At 41.9% G+C, this 23,136-nt stretch overlaps 1 protein-coding gene across 1 annotated transcript in view; it reads right to left on the bottom strand.

The window, feature by feature from the left end:
- CLIP1 (CAP-Gly domain containing linker protein 1) overlaps nt 1–23,136 on the bottom strand; it is a 112,167-nt gene that overhangs the window by 78,622 nt on the left and 10,409 nt on the right. Inside the window, 1 exon segment of the mRNA XM_032471588.1 lies at nt 2,478–2,676. Within this exon segment, the coding sequence (XP_032327479.1) occupies nt 2,478–2,562 (85 nt within the window). The 5' untranslated portion in view covers nt 2,563–2,676.

Below are 23,136 nucleotides of genomic sequence, written 5' to 3'. Positions count from 1 at the left end.
TGATTTCATTCTTAACCCCGACCCTGCACACCCATTCAGACCCCCTGAGACAGGCTCAATTCCCCCATTTGAGTGAGTGGTCAGTTACAGCTGACAAGACCAGGCCCATCTGGCCACAGACCTTCATAGGAGGGGATCTCTCGATGCAGAAGGGGAGTCAGTGCCACAGCCCCTACCATCATTATTCCAAGCCTATTCCTTTGCTAGCAGAGATGGAAATCACAGCAAAGGAAGGAAAGAGTGCACCTGGCCTGACTCCCTGTACATCAAGGCAAGACGATCTCTACCCTACAGTAAAGACAGAGTTAAATTTTGCCAAAAATGTTATATTTACGCTGGAAATGCACTCATGCAGTCACATGGCAAGCGTTTATTAAATAGTGTGAACTGGGAAAGAGAGGCCACATTCTTAGTCAGTCTGCCATTTACCGGGCATGTCGTGATCTCAGGATGTTACATGACCTGAGTTCAGTTTTTTCATCTGTAAAAGGGGAAGTGGTAGTATCTGTCTTGAGGGTTTTTTTTTTAAATGAGGATTAAATGAAATAATGTTCTTATTCATGCTACACATCTTTTTTTGAGTTCCTACCACTCCAGGACTAGTCCCAAGCATTGTTCTTCACTGGCAACAGAGCAAGACAATGCTCTGTGCCTTCACAGAGCTCAGAGTCTAGAAGTGGAGAGGCAGACAGTCAAGAGACACCCAGTAACTTCAGGTGGTCTAAGTGCTGTGGAGGAGACAGTGCCTTTGAGCAGTGCAGTCAGGGAAGGCCTCCTGGAGGAGGTGACATCTGATCTGAGGCCTGATCGACAGGAGTGAACCCTGCAAACACTGGGGAGCAGAGTGGCCTGGCTGGCCTACAGTGGGTGCTAATCATCTCTTTACCCTATACAAAAAGGGAGGTTGTGGAGTTTCCATTTGTGGACGGTTTCTTTCTCTTCCCTTTTTTTTTTTTTTTTTTAAGAGGAGAGTAGATGCCATCAGATAGAACAAATAATAATCTGCCAAAGACAGGGGCCAGTGTTTTAGTCAGTTCTAGCTTTGTACATCAACAATTGCTCTACGGAGTGCTCCAAGTGTGAATTTCTGAAAAACAATCTTCATAAAAGTGTCTTGAATTCCTTGCCAATTACTTCCCTTTCAGCATACAAATTTAAGCATTAATAAAATGGTTTAATCTTAATTAAAAAAAACCCTAACATGTGTCAAGTAACATTGGGGAGACCAAGTTGAATTCCTCATGATCCTTATACTCAAGGACTTTCTGTGCCCAAAAGTGTGCATGAAAAATGCTAAAAGAGAAAAAGACAATTCTAAAATAGGGGTACAACAGCAGAAGGCTTTAAAGAAGGGTTGGCATTTGAAGGAGTCTTAAAATGAGGAAGGATTTTGAGGAGAAGCAGAAGAGGGGATGCCAATTTTGACTGATCTCCCCAAAGCTAAATAGCCCCAAAACAAATCCATTTCCTCACAATCTTCTGCTTTATCAGTAAAGCTTTCCTCTCATTTAAGATGTTTTATGGCCTCTGTGATAAAAACCAGGTTTTATACTGATACATAAAATGTAAATAACTTGGCCTCTCCAATCAGTCAACAAATATTTACTGAGCTCTCGTTACACGCCAAGCAACTTTCCAGGTGTGTGGATGGAATCCAGCAGTGGAAGAAAACCAAATAGAAGGATCCTTTCCCCCAGGGAAGACCGATGAATGTCCTCCTTCACTGGAACTTGAAGAAACAATGTTGGACTTAACAGATTATGGGGGGCACCCATCTGCAATGGCTGATAACAGAAGACAATCTAATAGTATATAAATCACTTTAAAAAGATGATAAAAGCAAGCATCAGATGCCCTCTCTGCTGCCTCTGTTACTAAAGACTTTAGGTGATCATTATGGGATGTAAACTGAAATGGTCGAGGAGGAGATGGAGAACAGATGAGGAACAGGTTGTGAGAGACAATGCAAAGCATGGGTTCATCTGTAAAATGGGGAAGGTGCCCTCGTGAGCTGGACCTGAGCTTCTGCACTGCCTGCTCCCTTGATGACAATGGCCAATTTCAGGTCATTGACTGTCATCGTATCTTTTAAGCCAGACTCATCTTTGTTTCCTCTACATATCCCTAAACCCCAAGGAGAAAGGTCCCGGTGAGTTCAGGAAGACACATGGGGAGAAAAACTGAAGAAACACTTTAACACTGTTTAAGGATCAACTACTGAAGTTAACTTTACTTGACAACTAGTTCAGCACCTTACACTGTATCAGTGAAGTTAAATTAAGAGAAACTACAAAAAAAGTGAACTCTTCATTGATGAAGACTTCTAGAAATAAAATTCTGCCTTTTACATTGACACTTTCTCAACTATTTTCAACAATATGAAGTTTTAGAAGACTGTCTTTTTAGTATTTTCAAATAGAAGTCCTCACATAGGATTGTAATTTACTTGCTATTAAGGAAAAACGTAAAAGCGTTACCAGCAGCAGGTGTCTTCAAGGCTGTGCTCCCAGGCTTAAGGATCTTGGTAGGGGCCTTAAGCCCGCTTGGCTTCAGCATACTCATGGTCCTGACTTGTTTCTCCTGAGAGCTTTCTCCTCTGCCTATTGCCACTATCTTTCCCCAAGCATTGATACCACTGTAGGTGCTTCTACAGTGAAATCAGTCTCTGGGTAGAATCTGCAAAGAGAAGAACATAAAAAGAGTTTAGAATCTATAGGAGAAAGAAAGTAGAAACAGTTATTATGAAAGTGGCCTTCACAGCCTAAACCTCTCCTGATGTGTGCTAACAAAACCATCTCCACAATGAACCCAGAAAACTCCAGATATTCAAAGCATGAGGACGCAACTGAAATGAATTTAAAAGCAATTTACTATCCTAAAGACAAGTAGCTGGGGCTAGCGATATATTCACTTTTCTTTATAGCATCTAATAATACCAGCTCGGTACACTGCCTAAAAACCACACACGCCACAGAAGAGGATTGAGGAAAATGTGCACCAAACTTAATGGGGGGAGAAGAAGGGAGCTTTCCGTTTTCACTTCATTCGTTTCTATGTCGTTTAAGTTTCATGACCATAAGTCTATATTAACTGTATATACTTTTTAATCCACAGAATTATAGATCAATACAAAACCACAAAAATGCTAAAGAAAGGTTCAAACCAAACTCTGTGAGAAAAAGCCGTATCTGCAAAGCACTAAAGAAAAATTATCTTTGTTCTGTCTACAGAAACGTAACACATTTCTGACTTACTCAAGATCAAGTATGAATCTACAGCTTTTGGGCTCAGGCAAAACAGCATCTTGTCATATGCTCTGTAAGAGAGGAGGGACTTTGGAATACGGGAAAATATTTCCAGACGTAATACTCAAAAGAAAAAAATTCAAAGAGAAAAATGATGCTATTTATTGACTCTCAAATGACTGCATTTTGCTTTTTTTCCTGCGAGTCAAGCTTGTAGGAGAAAGCGCAGACCTCGCCCTCTCACTGCCTCTCTCATGAGCAACGCCAAGCATCAGTAAACAATTCGGCCAGGGTTGACAGAGGAGCTTGCTGCGGCCCCTGCAGCAGGCTGAACGGTGGCTGCCCCAAAAGATACGTCCATCTGGAACCTGTGAATGCGACCTTATTTGGAAAGCGTCTTTACAGGTGTAATTCAATTAAGGATCTTGAGATGAGCTCATCCTGGATTACTTGTGTGGGCCCTAAATCTGAGGACAAGTGTCCTCATTAGAAGAGGAGAGCACAGAGGAGAAGGCCTGTGAAGATGGAGGCAGAGAGGGCTGTGGTGTGGCTACGAGCCCAGGACGGCCAGCAGCCACCAGAAGCTAAGGGAGAAGCACGAGACGGACTCTCCCTCAGAGATCCAGAAGGAGCCAGCCCTGCTGACACCAAGATTTTGGACTTCTGGCCTCCAGATCTGTGAGAGAACACATTTCTGTTGTTTTCAGCCACCCGGTTTGTGGTAATTTGTTACGGCAGCCCCAGCAAACTAACACAGCCGTGTAAGTTTTTCTATTCAAAGATAATCAGACCGAACGGAAATCAGATCAAGACAGTACAGGCTCACTCTGCAGACTCCCCATCGTTCTCAAGAGGGTCCAAGATGGCACAAAGTATTTTTTTTTAAAGTCAAAAGTAAATTCTGTGGTTTGGGGGAAGACTGGGATTAACAGACAGAGAACTGCTGTGTACCTGAAGACAGTGGCTGCCCATCGGACGACTAACACAGAATTCCCGGGCTCTTTACCATCACCACCACTGCCATCGCATGTCAACTCCAAAACACATGCAAAAGGAGAAAAACACAGACTCCCAGGATGCCGCCGTGGGCGTGGGAGTCTGTGTGCCAGGTCAGGTGGTTCTGACTCAGAGGCGGACCTGAAACCACTTGCTCTACTGCCCGACCCTCCCCATCCACGGTCCGTAAGGCACACGCAGCCTTAGAAAGATGGACGTCTCCTCTAGACTATTTACATGTCCAAAAATATTTGAGGAGCGTGGGGATAATCTAAGTGCAGAGATTACCGAGGGGCCCAGATATGTCTTGCCTACTCTTCACCCTGGCCCAGCATCACAAAGTGACATGGGTCAGGAAGGTAAGGACGGAACAGACGGAGGAGGCACAGCGGTCCTGGAGAAACCATGGTGGTGGCGGGAAGAAAGGATGAAGTACTCCTTAAAATACTTCACTCAGGCAAAACAGTGAATTCTCAGACTCAGGTCAAGCATCCTCCTTAAGGAGAAATTCTGAACGCTGCCATTGTAAGTGACTAGGGCAGCCTCAACCAGTTTCAAACTTTGCAGCTCAGTAATCCTAAACTCACAAAAAGCTGGCCACCTGAAAGCCTCGGCCTAAGAAACAGAGGCATGTGGCTGTCAGGAACCTACGAACAGACATAAACTCAAAGTCTTAAGTCTTCGGCTGTCTAATCCTCATGCCTCTGGCTCTCAGTCCATCCGAATTACTTGAATCCCAAAGCAGGGAACTGTGACCAAGATTCACTGAAGGAGAAAAATTCTGCCTGTCTCAATAAGAGAATTAGGAGCAACATCACCAATGCTGGTTTTTCAATTTGACTTTCGTCTTCATGCATTACTAATGAATGCCACGTCAGGCTTGCTTTAAAAAAAAAAATCAATTCACTGAGAAACAAAAGATCAAAGTCTTGGTCACGGTACCCACAAGATGTAATGACCCAGAAGCAACGGCTCTGCATAATGTTTCAAGGTCAGTGAATGTCATGTTGAAACTAATCAATTCCAAAACACATGCGAAAGGAAAAAAAAGATGTTCTTGCCTCACTAACACACTGAAAATATTTGTAATTTTGATGCTTATGCTCACTGAATCAAGAGTTTGGGACCTAAAAGGAGACACCCTCACCCTCCCAACATGTGAGGACCATAATATCAGAATATTGTAATTTAGAAATAACTGTTATCCTTATTATCTCAGTTGAGCCTCACAGTAATACTACGGATTAGCCTCTATAACTATTTGTTCTTTAATGAAGGAACACCTCAGAAATTAACACGTTTTCTCCTCATTTGTTAATGACCTGACTGATGCCCAGAGTCATTCGCCAAAGAAGCAGAGTTGTAAGCACAAGTGTGCTTCCAGAGCCCAAGTTCTTTCCCTATTCGAACTTTCAAACTGAGGAGACTGAAAGATTAAACACATCAGGACTCGTATTACTAAAATAACCGACATATGTACAGCACGAAGAGTGCACAAAGCAAATATAAAATTGCCTTATTTGTGTCTCAAAACAATTGTGAAGGCAGGTGAACAATTACCTTATGCTCATTCATGGACAAAGAGAATGAAGGTCTGAGAGGTTGTGACCTTCCCAATGTCACTCAAATAAGGAACTGGTGGCACTTTGGGGACCTAGTACTTTGCCTAATAGAGTCACTCTCTGAAGGAAATCTTCCCACAAGATGGTCATCTATTCATTCAACAAATATTTCCTGAGAAACGACTATATAAACGGTACTCTTCCATTTTCTCATCGGCCAGTGGGGTAAGCAGGAAAGGAGAGACCTCTGGGAGGCTCAGGGAGTGTTCAACACAAAAATGTTTGCCTTTGAGCAGAGAAAGAGGACTTACTAGGGAAATGGAGCAGGAATGTCAAGCAGCACAAAGAATACATGAGAGTGGTGGTCATGAATTTTTAAAGCGAAACCAGTCTCCCGTTAGTTTTCCTCTAATAACAAGCTTCTGCTCAGGCACAGATACAAGGAAGGTAGATAGCTAAGTTCAACTACAATCAAACTCTTGCCAGTGAAATTAAAATAGAAGGGAAAAGCAAGGGAGGTGATGGCGATTTCAAAGGAGTGTTTTACAGTAGTGATTAAAATGGCATAGGGAATCCGAGAAAGGTAAAAAGGGAAGTGGAGACTGGGTGGGGGGGGCTGGGGAGGCCTCTCAGAATGAAAAACTGGGTGAGAGTTCTCAAATAGGACGAAGGATTGTTAAAATGAAGACACTGGATACTCAAATGTGCTCACAAATCCCCCTGAGATCTTGTTACGCTGCGGTTCTGGTCTGGGCTGGGGCCTCAGTTCCAGCTTTCTAACACCCCCAGGGGACATCAGTGCCGCCGTTTTGAGGACACCCCCGCCCCTTTGAGAAGCAAGAGGTTGATGGATAGGAGGTGGAGGTTAGAACGAGACACTTGCAGGCTTTGACCAGGGGGATGGGGATGGAACAGAGGCCTGAGCACTGAAGGGGTTACTGATAGGAGTGCGGGGTCTAAAACACAGGGAGTGGGGGAGACGTTGATGGCAAGAAGGAAGCAGAATTTAAAAGGAATGAAGGCAAGAGGCTGAGGTCGGTGGATGTCAGCCGCAGGAGAGGTACCAGGTGGCAGAGCTTCAAAGGAGCTGGGGTTTCTGAAGGCGCAGAAGTAGCCGTTTACAGTATCAAACAACTCGGTCAGCTCTGAGGAAGGCCCTTGAGAGGGCTGCAGGGGAAACTGCCTTCAGGGGCCAGTCAAGCTCTAGACAAGGCAAGGAGGGAAAGAGAATGTTCAGAGAAGAGGCTGCTGATAGAGACAGAAGATTGATCATCACAAACTTGACTCATAGAAGGCCGAGTTAAAGAGCCTGGGAGGAGTAAAGAATTAGGCTCAATGAGCAGATGAACCCAGCAGCACAGGCACGAATGGTCAAGTATAAAATGACCTGTCCTACATCGCAGTTAAGAGGTAGTATACGTTAAAAAAAAAAAAAGAAAAGAAAAGAAAAGAAAAAGTGGACTTGTGAAGAAAGCAATCTAAACATGACAAACTTAAAACTTAACAAACAAAACATAATGCTACGTTCTGTAACCATCAGCGATAACGACGTTGACAGTCACCATCATGGTAATGTCAATTCCTTAACCTGGGTGGGGTGTGCATGGGTATCCGCTCCACCATTCATTATGTGCACACAAGTCCCCTGGGGATCACGTAAAACTGCAGATTCTTATGTAAATATACACACACCACACAACCCACACATTTCATATGTATAATTTATTTTATAACATGAAAATAAACCAAAATGAAGAAAGGTGATTATGTATTGCCAAACTAAAAAGAAGTTTCTCTCATTATAAATACACAAAGTTACAGTTTATAAACTACAATTTCTGGATTTGTCTGTATGATTCAAGGGTCTGATCTCTGAGTAAATGGATGAGAGATGAGTTTCTGAGCTTACAAAGGAGCGGATGAGACAGCAGTTCTCTAAGTGTGGTCCGTGCACTGCTTAGGGGCACCCAGAGACCCTTCCAGAGAGCCAAAACTATTTTCACGAAATTGCTGAGACGCTGTTTGCCTTTCCCCGCCACGCAGACACGTGCACTGACCGAACAAGCAGCAGTGAGGAAACCAAACTGCAGGTGTTCCGTCGGGGCAGCAGACCCGTGCTGGACTACCCCTTCGGGATTCTCTGCCACCAGAGCTTGCAGGAAAACAACAACAAAAACCACCTGTGCATAAGAATGCGACAGAGCACATGATGAAACAGAAAAATGAATACTTTTATCAAATTTCAACCCTGAATACATGCGTTTTTAATACTCTGAGTGACAAGAGGGGAGGGGCAGGGGAAGCGCCCCCACCAGCACAGCACGGCGCCAGCACCGCTGGATGAGAAACACCCCTGCAACTGACGATGAGCCACTGGGCAGGGAACGCCACTTCCCCCGGGAAGAATCACTGACGACTACGGTCACTTAGACTTGGGATCCAGCAGACGTTTTCTTGAAAACGAACCATGTCGGCCTGCCACTTCAAGGAAAACAACTATTTGCTGACAATGACAAAATTTAAGCTTTCAAGAGAGAATTTTGGAAAACACACCCTTCCTGTGAGCTTGAGAGCTTCTCAATACTGCAGACTTTTCTGATGAGATTGATTAAACAATATAATTTTTTTTAATACTGTATAATGAAAGTGCCAGTATTTGGAAGATCTCTTAACTCAGTAAATCAGTATCTTCCAACCAACAATGCATACTGTTACAAAATCGTTTATGGGTAAAGGATTCATTCAAATTACAAATTAGAATAAGGGATTTTTATGTAACAGTAAAAGTTCATTCTTATAATGAAGGGCCGCAAATGGCAAAATATCCTTCTTTATGGGTGAGTTGTATTCCATTACATATATATATGTATATGCTGCATCTTCATTATCTATTAAAATATCGATGTGCACTTAGGATTCTTCCATATCTTGGCAATTATAAATAATGTTGCTGTTAATAGGGTATATCTTTTTGAGTTAATTCTTATTTTGTGGTTGGCTTTAGTCCTTTGATAACTATGTAAGTTTAAAAAGCTAAAGCTCTAAACATTCTTAGAAACAATGAACAGTGCATATATGTAAATTTAAAAATACATGTAGAGTAAAAAAAAAAAAAAGATTTATCAAGCCATGAAAGACATTGAAGAAACTTAAAAGACATATTACTAAATGAAAGAAGCTAATCTGAAAAGGCTACAAACTGTAAGATTTCATCCAAATGACATTCTGGAAAAGGCACAGCTACAGAAACGATAAAAAGATCGTGATTTCCAGGGGTTTGGGGGGAGGGAGAGAGGGAGGAATGAATAGAAGGAACACAAGGGATTTTTAGGGCAATGAAATTATTCTGTATGATACTATAGTAGTGGCTACGTGTCATTATGCATGTGTCAAAACCCATAGAATGTACATCAAGAGCGAACCCTAATGTAAACTATGGACTTTGGTCAATAATCGTGTGTCCATGCTGGTTCATCGATTGTACCAAATATGCCACACTGATGAGGGATGTTGAGCATAGGGAAGTATATGTGTGGGGGGCGGGAGAGGGCTATGTGCAAACTCTGTGTTTTCTACTCAATTCTGCTATGAACCTGAAACTTCTAAAAGAATAAAGTCTATTTAAAAAAAACTGTTCATTCTTACAGGCTGAGATTCCACCTTTAAGAAACTACAACCTATCAAGTTTTGGGGTATTAAAGAAGAAAATTCATAATTATCTGAAAATGAAACAGAGAAGGACCCTGGGGGGCCCTCCCGGGTAGGGTACTGTATCCTTTCTTGTTTGTAGGAAAAAGGCTTCAGTTCAGCCTCCTCGACCTTCCCTGAGTTCCAAAGGGATGATTCAAACTCATCTAATTGCTAGTTGCTAATCAGGGGAGGGAGCGAATGCAGAGACAGAGGAGGAGCAGTCAAGAAACAATAGTGAGGCAGGTCCCTGTTTCCCCGCAAGGAATTCACGTAACAAAATACCTCTGAGTTCTTCTGCAGGACCTAAGGCCCCACCCAGGGGGAGGATGGTACCTTCAGGCTGAGCACAAGATTCCCGGAATACCACCCTGTTACCTCACCACCGATCATTCGATCATTCGGAAGAAGTCTGTACACAGTGGAAGGTAACAAAGACACTGACTCCTTCCCCAAACACTTCTCCCTTTAAAACCTTTCATGGTCAAGCAGAATCTTCGGAGTTGGTTTCTGGACACAAGTCCACCAATCTCCCCACGTTGCCAGCCTCCTGAATAAAGTAAATTTTCCTTTCCAACTAATACCTGTCTCTAGGGTATTGGCTTTCAAGGAGCGAGAAGCCAAATCTGAGTTTGGTAACAAAAATGTTCTTCCCTTCCTATAAATCTGTGTGAGGCCAATTTTCTTCATGGACTTCAACCAAAACAATGTATCACCACTACAGGTTAAAGGCAGGAGCTGTCTTCCATTAAGCCTGTCTTCTGCGAAAGCCAGACATTTAGAAAGATTTGCATAAATGTAAAACAGTGCCATCTTCTCATTAAATTTTTTACTTTAGAAAATAGTTACTCATCATTAAAGATTTATGTAATATGTAATGGGTTAGTATTTCCAGTGAATTAATAAATATTTTAAAATATTTTCAGTTTCAATTTCTAATATGGTAAAAACCAATAGCTAAAAACCTACATAAACAAAAGCTCTTTGGAAGTCCTCAATAATTTTTTAAGAATATAAAGGGGTCCTGAAGAAAAAGCGTGAGAACTGCTGCTATATGCATTTTTGCTTTACATTCTGAGTCACAAAAAGTCCCAGTTCACGAGGGCTTCCAGAAGCGTGCTTCTCAAGCAGCTATTTATAGGTCTGAATGACAAGCAGGCAAGCACAGGATCCACTAGTGCACTACCATTGTTACAGCACTGTGCTGGGGCTGGGTGTATAAGAAGCCCTGAACTTACAATCTAGGGAAGACCAGTTGCAGGAGAAGCAGCAAGAACACAATGATGCATTAACACTGGGGCATTTGCATACCCAAGGCAGACGTTTCTCTGAGGCAGATTATCAGACGGACTCAAAATCAGTGCTTTTCAGAAAGTGCAGCAGCAGCAGCAGCAGTACCTGGGAACTTACTAGAAATGCAAATTATGTGGGCCCCTCCCCAGACCTACTAAATCAAACGCTGGTGGCGGGGCCAGCTACCTGCATTTTAAGACCTCTGGTAATTCTGATGCTAAAGTTTGAGAAACACTGCAAAACGACTGATAAGAGGCTCATTTTCTCAATTACATGTACGTGAATCATCCATCCACCGGCCGCCCCTACAGGGCCTTGGTGCTTTCACTAGGCTTCTGTTTCAGGTTCTTCACTCAGCCTTGAATGCCCTTTCCCAGTCTAGTTATTTTCATCTACTGAAACCTTACTGGGGGTAAATTCAGGCATGCAGACTTCTCCAAACCTCACCGAGGAAAATCTGTTCATCCTTCAATTTCCCACAGAGCTGGGTCTGTATCTCTCTCCTATCACCGAGCACACTGAGCTGGGTGTGTGCAGTCTACAGATTCTACCAGGCTGTAAGTGTCCTGGGGGTAGAAACTGCATGTTAGCCATTGTTACATTCCCCCATGGTACTTTATAAACGATGCTTACGAAATAAAAATGAGAAAAATAGTCTCAATTGTTTAAATGAGCTTACAAACCAGTTGGGATGTATCCACTATTTTTAAGTTATATGTGGTGCTTGCTACAGGTGACAGAGAAATATATGACACAGAGGTAAGCTCAAGAATTCATAATGTAATTGGAGAGAGAAGACACACATATGTGAAAAATAACTAAGAATCAAAGCAACTTATGAGAAATACCAAACCACGCGGTGGTCTTGGAAGTGTGTATGAGATGGGAGGGCGGAGTGGACTGAGGCACAAGAAAAGGCTTCAGGCACAAGGCAGGACTGAGCAGGGGACAAGGGACAGTAACAGTGTGGTACAAGTGTTGCAGTCAGGATTTTTTTAAACTGTAGAGAGAAAAAATTTCAGAACGGACAAAGGAAGAATATGGAAAGCTATAAAGCACGTGAATCAGACAGTGAGAAGCTCAGTTTGGCTAACATTAGAAGAGTCTTGTAAGAAATCAATTTAGAAAGGTAAACTGAAAGAAGACTTTGAAGAGCCTTAGAGATCATGCCAGGAGATTTACTATGGTCAATTTTTACTTGCCTTACACTTCAAATGAAAAGCTTCCATTCCGATTCTACTGGTTCAAAATGAAAGCTGTCTAGAGTTTCCCTTTAGGCCTTATATTTACTTCATTTGTTCATTTCAGTCATCTTAACCATTACCAAGCAAAGATTCAGCCCCAGGGTTGGTAGCCCCTTTTCCAGTGGTATGCCAAGTCTTCACTCACTACAACCAACAGCCGTGGGGCTGCCAGGACAGGTCATATGCTTTAGAGAAGAACCATGAGCATCAAAAAACGATGATTGCAATGCAAATACAATGAAAAGTTCTCATCTAAAACCCTTCGGGTAACACCTCAGCAAGGATCAGCCTGGAGAGTCTATACAGATTAGGTACTACTGAACACAAATGACAAATTCCAGGCTTTTCCACTACTCTGCGTGCTGCAGAGGGGGAGGAGGGTCACATATTCCACAATCTGCTTTGCCTTGATGACTTCTGGTATCCTACTGTAAACCGCTCTGTCCAGTTTTTAAGTCAGGCTGAAAGCTACATATTCTAGGCCTGCACTCTCCAATATGGTAGCCACTGGCCACATGCACTGTTTAAACTTAACTTTAAACTTTTAAAAACTGAAATAAAATAAAAAAATCAGTTCCTCAGTCATACAAGCCACATTTCAAATGCTCAGCAGCCACAATGCAACATATAGAACAATTTTTACCATCACAGAAAGTTCTATGGGATAACACTGTTCTAGAACTTTCTTCATCCACAGACCATCTACTTGCCAAAGTGTCCTTCAAAGTGACCACCCGAGGACATGGTAAGTTAATCTGAATAATACTGTGTTGGTCAAAATATTCTTAACTCTTTTAAGAAATAACGTCAGAGACAGGTTAGCACTTTATTAGTGACCCAAGGTGACAGTGACCATCTCAGTCTCTCAGTACTCTTCACTGGACTTGGCTCTTGGCACTACTAGCTGTTTCCAAGATTTGAATCCAAAAACCTCAAAAAATAATGATGTGCAACCACTGAACACAGCAAAAATGTATCCAAGGCACACAGGCCAATTCTAAGAGTTCCAGAAGGTATTTACTAATGCTTTATCACTGTTAATTAATGAGCAACACCTCCCTAGATGAAAGAACTTAAGCTCTGGCTCTTTTTTTTTTTTTTCCATTTATTTTTAAAAGTCAGTCACATTACTTTATGATCTCACCTTCCAAACTATCATATTGCAACACACACCATCCACTGACCACCAGAACCCTTTACTTACACCACTGACTGATGCCATAGTTCTAATATTTTTTCAAGCCAAAAACAGTTTGTAAAATGTTTATCTCTAGAAGTTAAGAACTCACTTCTGGACAGTCAAAAATAGCTTCTGTTTTGCTGGTACATTCTCAAGTGGGAGACGCAGGAGAGATCCACGTCCCAGCGGCATCTATGTACCGGGGAGAAGACCGCCGGGGCACAGGGCTCAGCCACACCATCCCTGCTCTCCCCCTTCTCATCCAAAGCTTTATGCTTCCACCTAAAAGCAGAAAGCTTTGCTGCTAAACATCAACACCACCAGAGAAACAGTTTTTTCTGTTTTGTTCTGTTTTTTTTTTTTTTTCCTGTGTAATCTGCAGGTTTATTTTAAGAGACTAAAACACCAGGCCTGAAATGAGCAAAAATTTTTTAACTAGATTAATAGCCTATATTTGTGATTAAATGCCAAGATCTGATCTAAATTACAAATTTAAAAGGGCAAGATACGTATTTCAGGAAAGCAAATTAACCTTAAGAGACCTATTGTCTTCGGTGTTTCTGAAGAAGTGTGCTTTCTATTTCTTGAGAATGTCAGCTTTACTCAAAGTCAGGATTTCAGAAAATAGGATATTCTCCATCCACCCAACAAAAAAGTGTTTGGTACACATTAGTCTAGTGTGTTAGAGACTGGAAAATACCAGCATCTGGACAGGTTTCACGAGATTAAAATAATGCCAGTACAAGGAAAACACCACAAATATTACTTATGATTGTTTCCAAGAACCCAAGCACCCCACTTTCCTCTCAGATACAACCTCTCTCACCACACATTACTGACCAGGAAATTACATACAAATCAGTCTCCCACTCTAAACAAGCAAATTTTCAGAGGTTGAGGATACACAATTCAAGACTATAGCCTTCTCAAAACATAGAACATATGCTTATGGCAGTTCCCCTTTTAATAAGCAATTTAGCAAGCAATCATCCATCACCTGCCTCATAAAGGTAAGAAAATTGAAAACATCCAGATAAAGAACATTTTTTATTTATGGTAACAGTGGCTTAGTTACCAGGACCGTGAAGGGAAAAAGAAAAAAAAAAAAGACCCTAGGAACGAAGCCCAAATCTAGAGGTGACGCTACTGCCATCAAACACTTCATGCAAGACACAGAGAGCCGTAGCTGCTCCAGCCGCACCAGGAAACTACCAGTGTCACTTCAAGCACCTGGGATCGCTCCCCATCCGCCAACACCCACTAGCCATTCAGACTGCATCTCGATAACCCTTCCATGAGAGAGGTCTCACAAAGGGAATGGGAAGTCAAAAGTTAAAGAGTCAGCTCAATTCTCCCTGAGTAAGAATATATGCCGAAAGCACAGAAATGTTTTCAACAGTGAGAACTGATCTAAAGCAGTATGTTCCTGGAGCTAAAACTGACTTTAAATTGGCAGTTTCAAGTGTCTACAACCTAGGTGACCAGGACAACTCATTTCTAAACAGCTGTCTTAAGACATCTCCGTTAAAGAGATACATTTGAGAGGGAACATACCTAGCAAATCTAAAAAGGGCTCCTAGTCTCAAAGAAAGTAAATGTTTTAAGACATAAGGTCATACGTGTTTAGGAAAATAGGGACATGTGACTGTCACAGAGGGGTAAAAATAGGGAACACATGCTTTAAATAAGGAACAATGCTTTAAAAAGAAGTCTACTACAAAAACTGGAATCTTGGATACTGACATGCTTTGCGGGGTAAAAAGCAGTAACAAAACAAAAAATTTTGGCCACGTGATCTCTCAGCCTAAACTCATGGGATCAAACTTAGGAAAGGGTCCAATATCTACTTAAAAAAGAGACAGGAGGGGGTACTTTATCAAGTGCTCGCACCCAGCACACAGGAACACAGGTTCCTGAAGTTTTTGTTTAAAGGACGAGAATCCTTAAGAAAATTACATCATGTATTAACCCTCAGAGACTAGATTTCTGGATATTTGTATGAACCAACACCTTTTCTTCTAACTCCAACTAACACAAATACAGAGAGCAAAGCAGTATGTTCAAAACTAAACAGTGACAACGTCTCAATCGTGATGCGTCAGAGTTTAGGCCTCTGGATCATAAATAATTTATACACTGATAACCAAGTCCAATCGTTCCAAACTCCTACTTGTCTGGTGCTGTAGACACATTTTCACAGAACAAAAGTGCTACGTTTATTTGCAGGGAACAGGAAAATTGATAGCAAATTTCACAGCAGACAGAGCCACTGATTAACCACACAGCCATTCACACAGTAAAATACTTCCGCTCTGCTACTGAGTTTTCTGTTTTTAAATGTCCTGCCAGAAGATATCTTAAAACAGCCACTTTTCCTATTATACACTCCTTCTCAATAAACTATAGCGGGCCCAATGTTATTGTCTTTACTTTTTATCTACAGAAGTTGCGGAAAAGGCAACATAAATCTAGCAAAACTAGACAACCCAGTACCTCATGGTGTTTGCAGATCTGGGCCAGGCCTAAGCTCATATCCTGGCAGAAGCTGGGCAAACATTTCGAGCAGTCCTGGCTGTGATGTCATGATGATGACCTCACAAACAGGAATTCTTATGTTGGTCTGCCTCTAGGATGCAACCCCACCACTTTAAAGGAAAACCAGGTTCTGTATCCCTGAATCTGGAGCCCATGACTCAAGAAATTCACCTTCTCCCAGGAAATTATCCTCCCATGTTAAGATTAGCAGCACCTTTCTCCACTACTGAGCAGCACAAGTCACGCAGGTAAGCAGAGAACAGCACACGTACCTGAGTTAAGTATTCAGCTCACCACCAGGAATGCATTTTTATATATTTCAAGTTTGCAAGTTTTTGTTTCAGTTCAGTTTCAAACACCTTTTCTTAGTATTCTCTCCTGGCAAATGGAGCTATGTTTAAGAATTCTGAAAACCAAGTAGGAAGTAAATCATAAACTTAAAATGTCACCTCTGCCCTGCCACTCTAACACAAACTCCACCAATCCCAGTTTGTGCTCTCTTTACTGAGAGGAGTGAGGATTACTGATGTCTAAGCCAGGAAAACGCCAGAAGTACGAAGCCTCAACACAGCTCCGCAATCAATGTATCTTTGCTAAGAGAATCCAAAATTGACAGATTGTTGTTTCTGCTATGGTTTTTGCCCCTCTCATGAATTCCTGGAATTTGCAAGCCAGCACAGAATAAGAATTAGTGGCATTTTATCGTTATTTCTCAGTAGTTGAACATTCTTAAATTGGAAGGAAATGTGACAGAGGATTAATCGTAATTAATTATATCAATAATCCCAGGTGATGGGATTATTGATAGTTTTTATACCTTCTTGTGTTTTCTTGAATTTCTCAAATTTTATTTAATGAACAGGTATAATTTCTCCAGCAGGAAAAGAAACTTTAATGATTCTGAGCCACAATAAAGTGGGTTTCAACCAGGGAGTAAGGAACTGGCTCTACTGCTCTATCTGCACAGGAACAGACACACAGCACAAGGCCGTACGAGGGAGAAGGGGATGCCCATGCAGAGTGGCTAGGGGTTCACCAAGCAGGCAGTCCTTCTCTTCCTGGAGTCACAGACCACATTTCCAAGCTCCCTCTGCAGCTCAGCATGACTGCGTGACTGAGTTCTAGACAACTGAATGAGAGCAGTGCCAGGGATGGGTGCCCCCGTAAAATCTTCCCACACAAAGCCCCCCAGCCCTTGGCCCTTCCAGTGGCTTCATGAAGATGAGCAGGGCAACCTCAAAAGCATGGATGGAGCCTGAATCCCTGAAGAAGCCTGAATCTGGGCATCACTTCTCTCCATTCGCCCATCAGCAAATATCTACCCCACACTTTTCCACAACTTAAACTTTCAACTGTTTAAGTCACTAAAATTAGTGCACTTTGTTATAGCAGCTGGCTTTTCTTACCTAATACGGTGGCAAAGAGATAAAAACTTTGCTTAGAGCTTTGGAATCATCTCAGCTAAATAAACTCGAAGAAAATTTTAGGATAAGCACCTGAGATAGAAATGCTTCATTCATACCACAAAAAGCACAGTTATATGAAAAATAGATAGAAGTATCATATTTTCTTAAAAGCAAAAGGACATTTTACTGGCAGGAGCAGAATATGTTTAAAAAACATATGCGTTTGAGTCCAATATACTAAAATACAGATGACTGATGATGAGGTAAGTGCTCAGGAGTTATGTGATATGGTACTATCCTCTCCACTTCTGTAAACGTTTGAAATTTTCCATAATAAAAAGTGTTTACTACAGAAGACAAATTTTAGTAAAATCCAAACCCCATCTTCTTCCTCACCACTCATAACCTAAAAAAAGCTTAAGCAATTTACAGAAACAAGAGGTTCCTCAACACAAGCATGGTGTAAATTATGTTCAAGTGAAAAGGAATAATATTCTTCATAATTCTTCTCTGATTTCCTAAGATTTTGTGTATTCCTTTTTGTTGTTGTTTACTCTAATGAAAAAAATGTGGTTTTTAAAAAAAAAAGTATGAAAAGAGGGTTAGATTGGGAAATGAGACACCTGGATTCTGTCCCAGTTGGATAACCTTAAACTTGCAGTTAAGCCCTTCCTGGACCTTGGTATCCTCACCTGTAACCTAAGGATACTAATTAAATATGATCAGTTTCACTGCTGAGGAATTCAAATCCAAACTCCCTCAGTGAAAGGGCAAGGATTCAAAAGTGAAAGGGAAGCGACTGTGACTCACACTTTGCCAAAGTAAGAGGACCCTGCTGTCAGTGAAGACAGCACCACATCTGATAGGATCAGCAGCACATCCCAGCACTCTCCAGCACTGGCATTGGGTCAGTCCGACACAAACCACATCTCCCCGCTTCCCCTCGGTCCCTGCACGGTCCATGTCGCCCCACCAGCAAAACGAACACACTCCTTTATTTACTAACTCTGGACATTCTGCCGGGAGGCAAAGGAGAGGTGAAGAATTTGCAATGAATTCAATCTGCCAGGAGAGGGAGTTTAACACGGAGCCTCCGGAAGCAAGCTGCCTGCAACGGCAGAGGGGACATCTGGACACGGGTCTCCACTGGACCCTGCTGGGGGACCGTGAGGAAATCCAGCATCAGACAGGGTAGGTGACTTACCTGTAGACAGCTGCACCCTGAGACTTCTGAGCTCCCTTCTAGTTCTCAAATGTTAAAAGTCCGCAAACTTAATGGCAGAGGGAAGAGGAAAGAAGTTCTGAGAGTAATGGAAAGTCTAGTTTGAGAGAAAGATACTCCTGAAGCTGATATTCAAGTCAAGTAAGAGAGAAGAACTCAAAGGCTGTCTTCCTGTACCACTGCTCCTGAATTTGGGAGGTTCATTCACAGCTTCCTCCCATCCCCTGAAGTCATGGTTATGTAAGTGGCTGGTGTGTGCTGTGTCACTTGGTGTCCCCCACCCCCACCACACGAGACGCCTGTAACCTGAGCCCTGCTTCAGCCCCTGAAAACACTTACACAACATGCTGGTCGCTTTCCAGAGTGACGTGTATTTCTACTAAAGGCAAGTTATTCCATTTTTCCCCCAATCTTTCAGTTTCATTCACATTGGTATTTCTATACATACATAAATCATAAATAAAACTGAAGATCATTTACATATTTTCTTCAATTCCCGAGTAAAACAAGAAAGGTCAAGTATTTTATCTTCACAGAAGGATATCAAAACCCAACCAACAAGCTGATCGGCTTGCTTGGGGCCTATTTAAACACATCTTATGGCCGAACTGAGCTTCAGGTCCTCTCATGGGAGATGCAGAGTCATGCCTGTTTACACACCCAAGGACCACACTCCACTGCTCCACGAGGCACGTCCCACGAGTAAGGGCTTCCGGGGACAAGAAAATGACTGAAAGAATAAGAGTGGCCGCATCTCCTCTTTGCAGGATATTTTCTGACCACGCTTCCTGCCCTATCCCCTCCATCTCTGGACAACTCAGGCCGCCCTGCAGTCTTCTATTACTGAACCATGAATCACACTCATTTCTGCCTGGTTTGCACATCACACAATGACTAAGTTTCTCATGGTCAGGGATGAAATTTGTCTTCGCTTCTGACAGACCTAAAATAGTATCTGGTACCCAGTAAGAGTTCAGAAAAGTCCTGAACTGACTCAACAGAACAAGAACCCCTAAAATGAAGCAACACTGCAATTTTCAAACTAAAGCATCAAGTGACTGTATCTCACCCTCTATGCGTTTGATGAAGAGAACAACATCAGAGGGTTTCCCAACCCTGGACCCTCTTATAGAAAGCAAGGCCAATGAGGCTATGGGCAAACTGCTCAATTACTACCTCCAGTGAACATTATGTCAGAGCCGTAAGTCTCAAATTAGACTACTTTTGTTGACACTACTATCCTTGCTCTGCCCAACAGAAATATAATGTGAGACAAATGTGTAATTTTGAATTTTCTAGTAACCAGGTTTTTAAAAAAAATTTTAAACCAGGTGAAGTTAGTAACATATTTTATTTCACCAAATATATACAAAATATTATATCAAATGTAATCAATATAAAATTGTTCATAAGTTATTTTACAATTCTTTTTTTTTCTACGAGGTCTTTGAAATTCAATTGTGTATTTTATACTTATAAGCACATCTCAACTTGGACTTGCCATATTTCAGGTGCTCAACAGTCGTATGTGGCTTGTGGCAACTGTACTGGACAACGCAGCTCTAGGAGACATTTAAGGCAGAATATAAAGTAGCCCTGCTCTAGACATCAATAGTAAACCTCCAGTCAGACACCCCAGATCTCCCTGGGTACGCAACATTCACCTTTCTATGTCATTACAACAACATGTGAGGGGAAGGAAAAATGTAAACTCTTGCACACAGAACTGAATAACTTGTTAGGATAAAAAAGAAAAAATAGCATTTACAGTAAGAAGACCTTTAAAATATCTATTCGACAGGGATACATAATGTATAAAGAAGACCGGCTTGTAGCACAAGGCGCTGCCCAGTAAAGCTCAGACAGCTCAACGCAGTGAGTTGGAAAACACACCCACACAAAACTCAAAGCAAAGTACGGAGATTGAGTTACAGATGAAAATTTAATAAGTGTGTCTCAAGATACAAGAAAGGAACCTGAGAGGTAGCGACTGGCAGATTTAAGGGCAATGTAGCAGGAGGTAGCGTTTCAAGTATGAAGAGGAGGATGAAAGCATTTTTCTACTGAAGCAGCATCACACGTAGCTGCTTCGGTCTTCCTGACTGCAGGAAACTGACACACAGTCTAGGAACGGTGGCATAAGAACATGTGTAAAGACAGGCTTGGAGCCTGGAGGGAAAAACTAGAGAAGAGAAAGAGAGGTTAAGGATAAGACTGTCAGTTACTCATTTCTCACTAATCTGTTATTTTTCCCCCTAAACTTTAGTAAATTGGCCTTGATTTAGAAATGGTTTAGTGGTTATAATTTAAAATGTAAGTGGTTATAATTTAAAATGTAAAATGGAAGAAAAACCACTGTCCCAAGTTCTAACATCTGGGAAACATGTCAGTCTAGCAAACGAAGACGCAGAATGCTCGCTGTGGGTAGAGAGGGGAGCACCCACCTCCTCCAGGGCAGAGTACCTGGCGAGCACGGGAGTGGTCGACGCGTACTGATGAAGATGAAATGAAGCCACTGAGGTAACCCTAAGGTTCTGGCCTCCCAGACACTTGGCCCCTGGAACTCAGGGAAAATGTGGGTGATGTCACTAACACAGTGCTGGCCATGGGTCACAGAACAGCCACTGCTCCACAATAACCAGTCAGTGCAATAACAAGTCAGATACACTGGAGAGGAGGGCAAGCAGGGGACGGGAGCCATCAGGTTTTAGCAGCAACTCAGTGGTTAGTTTAAAGGGTAAAATGATAAAATCTTAAATGAGGGAAGTGTGTCTACAAAGGCTGGTGTCTGTGATGAGAGAGAAGGAAAACCCTAATGGCCCGTTTCCCTACTCCTCCGTCTCCAGCAGAGCATTCCAGTACTCAGGGATAACGGAAAGATTAGGCAGGGGAAAAGGCCATGCAGCCCTCTCAGAAACAAACACACACAAGATGTGAAAGAGAGACACTTTCCCAGGTGGAAAGAGAGAAAGGGAGAGACTCCACCTACCAGGGAGCTGACACTGTCCTCCCAGGGAGGAGGCCTGAAAGGGCAGGGGCAGCGTCTCAAACCTGCGCAGGAGGCAGAGCATGTGGAAGTACTGGTGTTCTTAAGAGAATACCTTGAAATACTGAGCGACAGTACAAAGTCTAAAACGTCTAAATACACAATAGCAGGAGACTAAGACTTGAAGTAAACTAAGAACTCCTTTACAAGGTAAAAGATGAAATTAAGGAAACCACTGTTCATCATTTAACTTCTCATAAATTGGGAAAAGCAGCATCTTAGCCTAGCTCGAAGATTACCAGCATTCTCCAAAATTCACCTGGCTGAAGAAGCAGAACCTTCTAGGTTCTGAAAGTTACCTGATGCCTCCCTCTGTTCATTCAAGTCATTTTGGTTCTGCTTTTGATAAATGTGCAATTAATTCACAAGCTGAAGACAGAGCTTGTAATAACTTGCATTCGAGGAGCGCTAAACTGTAAATAATCATAAAGCATCACGCAAAACAGTACCGTAACTCAGAGGGAGGGAAAGGGAGACATGGGAGATACATGTTAACATGTAAACAACACCAGCTTAACTGTGGTGCCACTTGTCAGTACTCCTGGCCAGCCCTACATCTATCAAGTTTACTACCTTGTTTTTACAGGATTTACTATCCGAAGTGATGACAGCAGCGGGGCCATCCCCACTGTGACTGGAACACTCGATGTGGTACCAGGGGTTGAAGATCTTTGAGGAAATATCAGTGTTCATGTGATACCCCAGTCAAAAAAATTAGAGTCCAGGAGGCATAATTCTGGGTCTCTCTTTGCCTTTTGGACTTTCTGTCACCTTACTGACTAGGGGACCACTAAGACCTGTTTTCACTGATATGTATCTACATGTGTAAGTATATATATTTCATACACAATATATCACTTTTTAAACAGACCAAACAGCTTTAAAATTAACACAAAGATTAAAAACACAAACTGTGCATCTCTGGCACGGATAAATTACATAAGATGAAAGTAAACAGCGTGGTCACTGTTTGTTTAAAAAGATCGATATGAAAAGTCCATTTAGACCCTAACAGGCTGACACAAGCCAGTAGGGTCAGAAAATTAAGTGGCTCCTTAATTCAAATAGTGCTACAAGCGAGCTGTATTTCCACTTTCTAACTGGTAGAGCTCTCACAGAGCAATTTATAAAATGAGTGTACCAACCTTAAGTGCTGGTTTAAGACTATCACACAATAAGATGCTGAAAGTAGAAAGTTTTACAGCTTCCCATCAAAATCAGAAGTAGAATTTTAAATGATTAAAGACTCAGTTTAGGATATTTGCCAAATAAAGTCAGAACAGGATATTAACAGAGAGACATAACCTCTTAAAAATCATTCTGTGCTTGAAAATTGTATATTTTTAAAACCTGAAGTGTGTATGACATAGTACCAAATACTGTTGTACCCAGAGCTTCAAAATCTACCATAGTTTTGAAAAGGAAGGGGAAGGTCCCAAAATCCAACCAAGGCAAAGAAAGCTAGAGCATTAGATAATTTTTCTCAAGATGGAACTCTGTGCTATGATGCAATGGCCTGAATTATCAACATCTTTGTACAGATCAGTTTGAAGATTTTTTTTCCACAATTTTAAAAAATATTTGTCCTGCCATTACATTTTCTCCTTGGAGATTGTTGTTTTATGGTATTTTTTTTTTTTAATGGAGGTACTGGGGATTGAACCCAGGACCTCGGTATGCTAAGCATGCGCTCTATCACTGAGCTATTACCCTCCCCTCC

The sequence above is a fragment of the Camelus ferus genome, chromosome 32 (assembly GCF_009834535.1).
Source record: "Camelus ferus isolate YT-003-E chromosome 32, BCGSAC_Cfer_1.0, whole genome shotgun sequence".
NCBI lineage: Eukaryota > Metazoa > Chordata > Mammalia > Artiodactyla > Camelidae > Camelus > Camelus ferus.
Note: the sequence above shows the minus strand (reverse complement) of the source record. Positions and strands in the feature narration are given on the sequence as shown.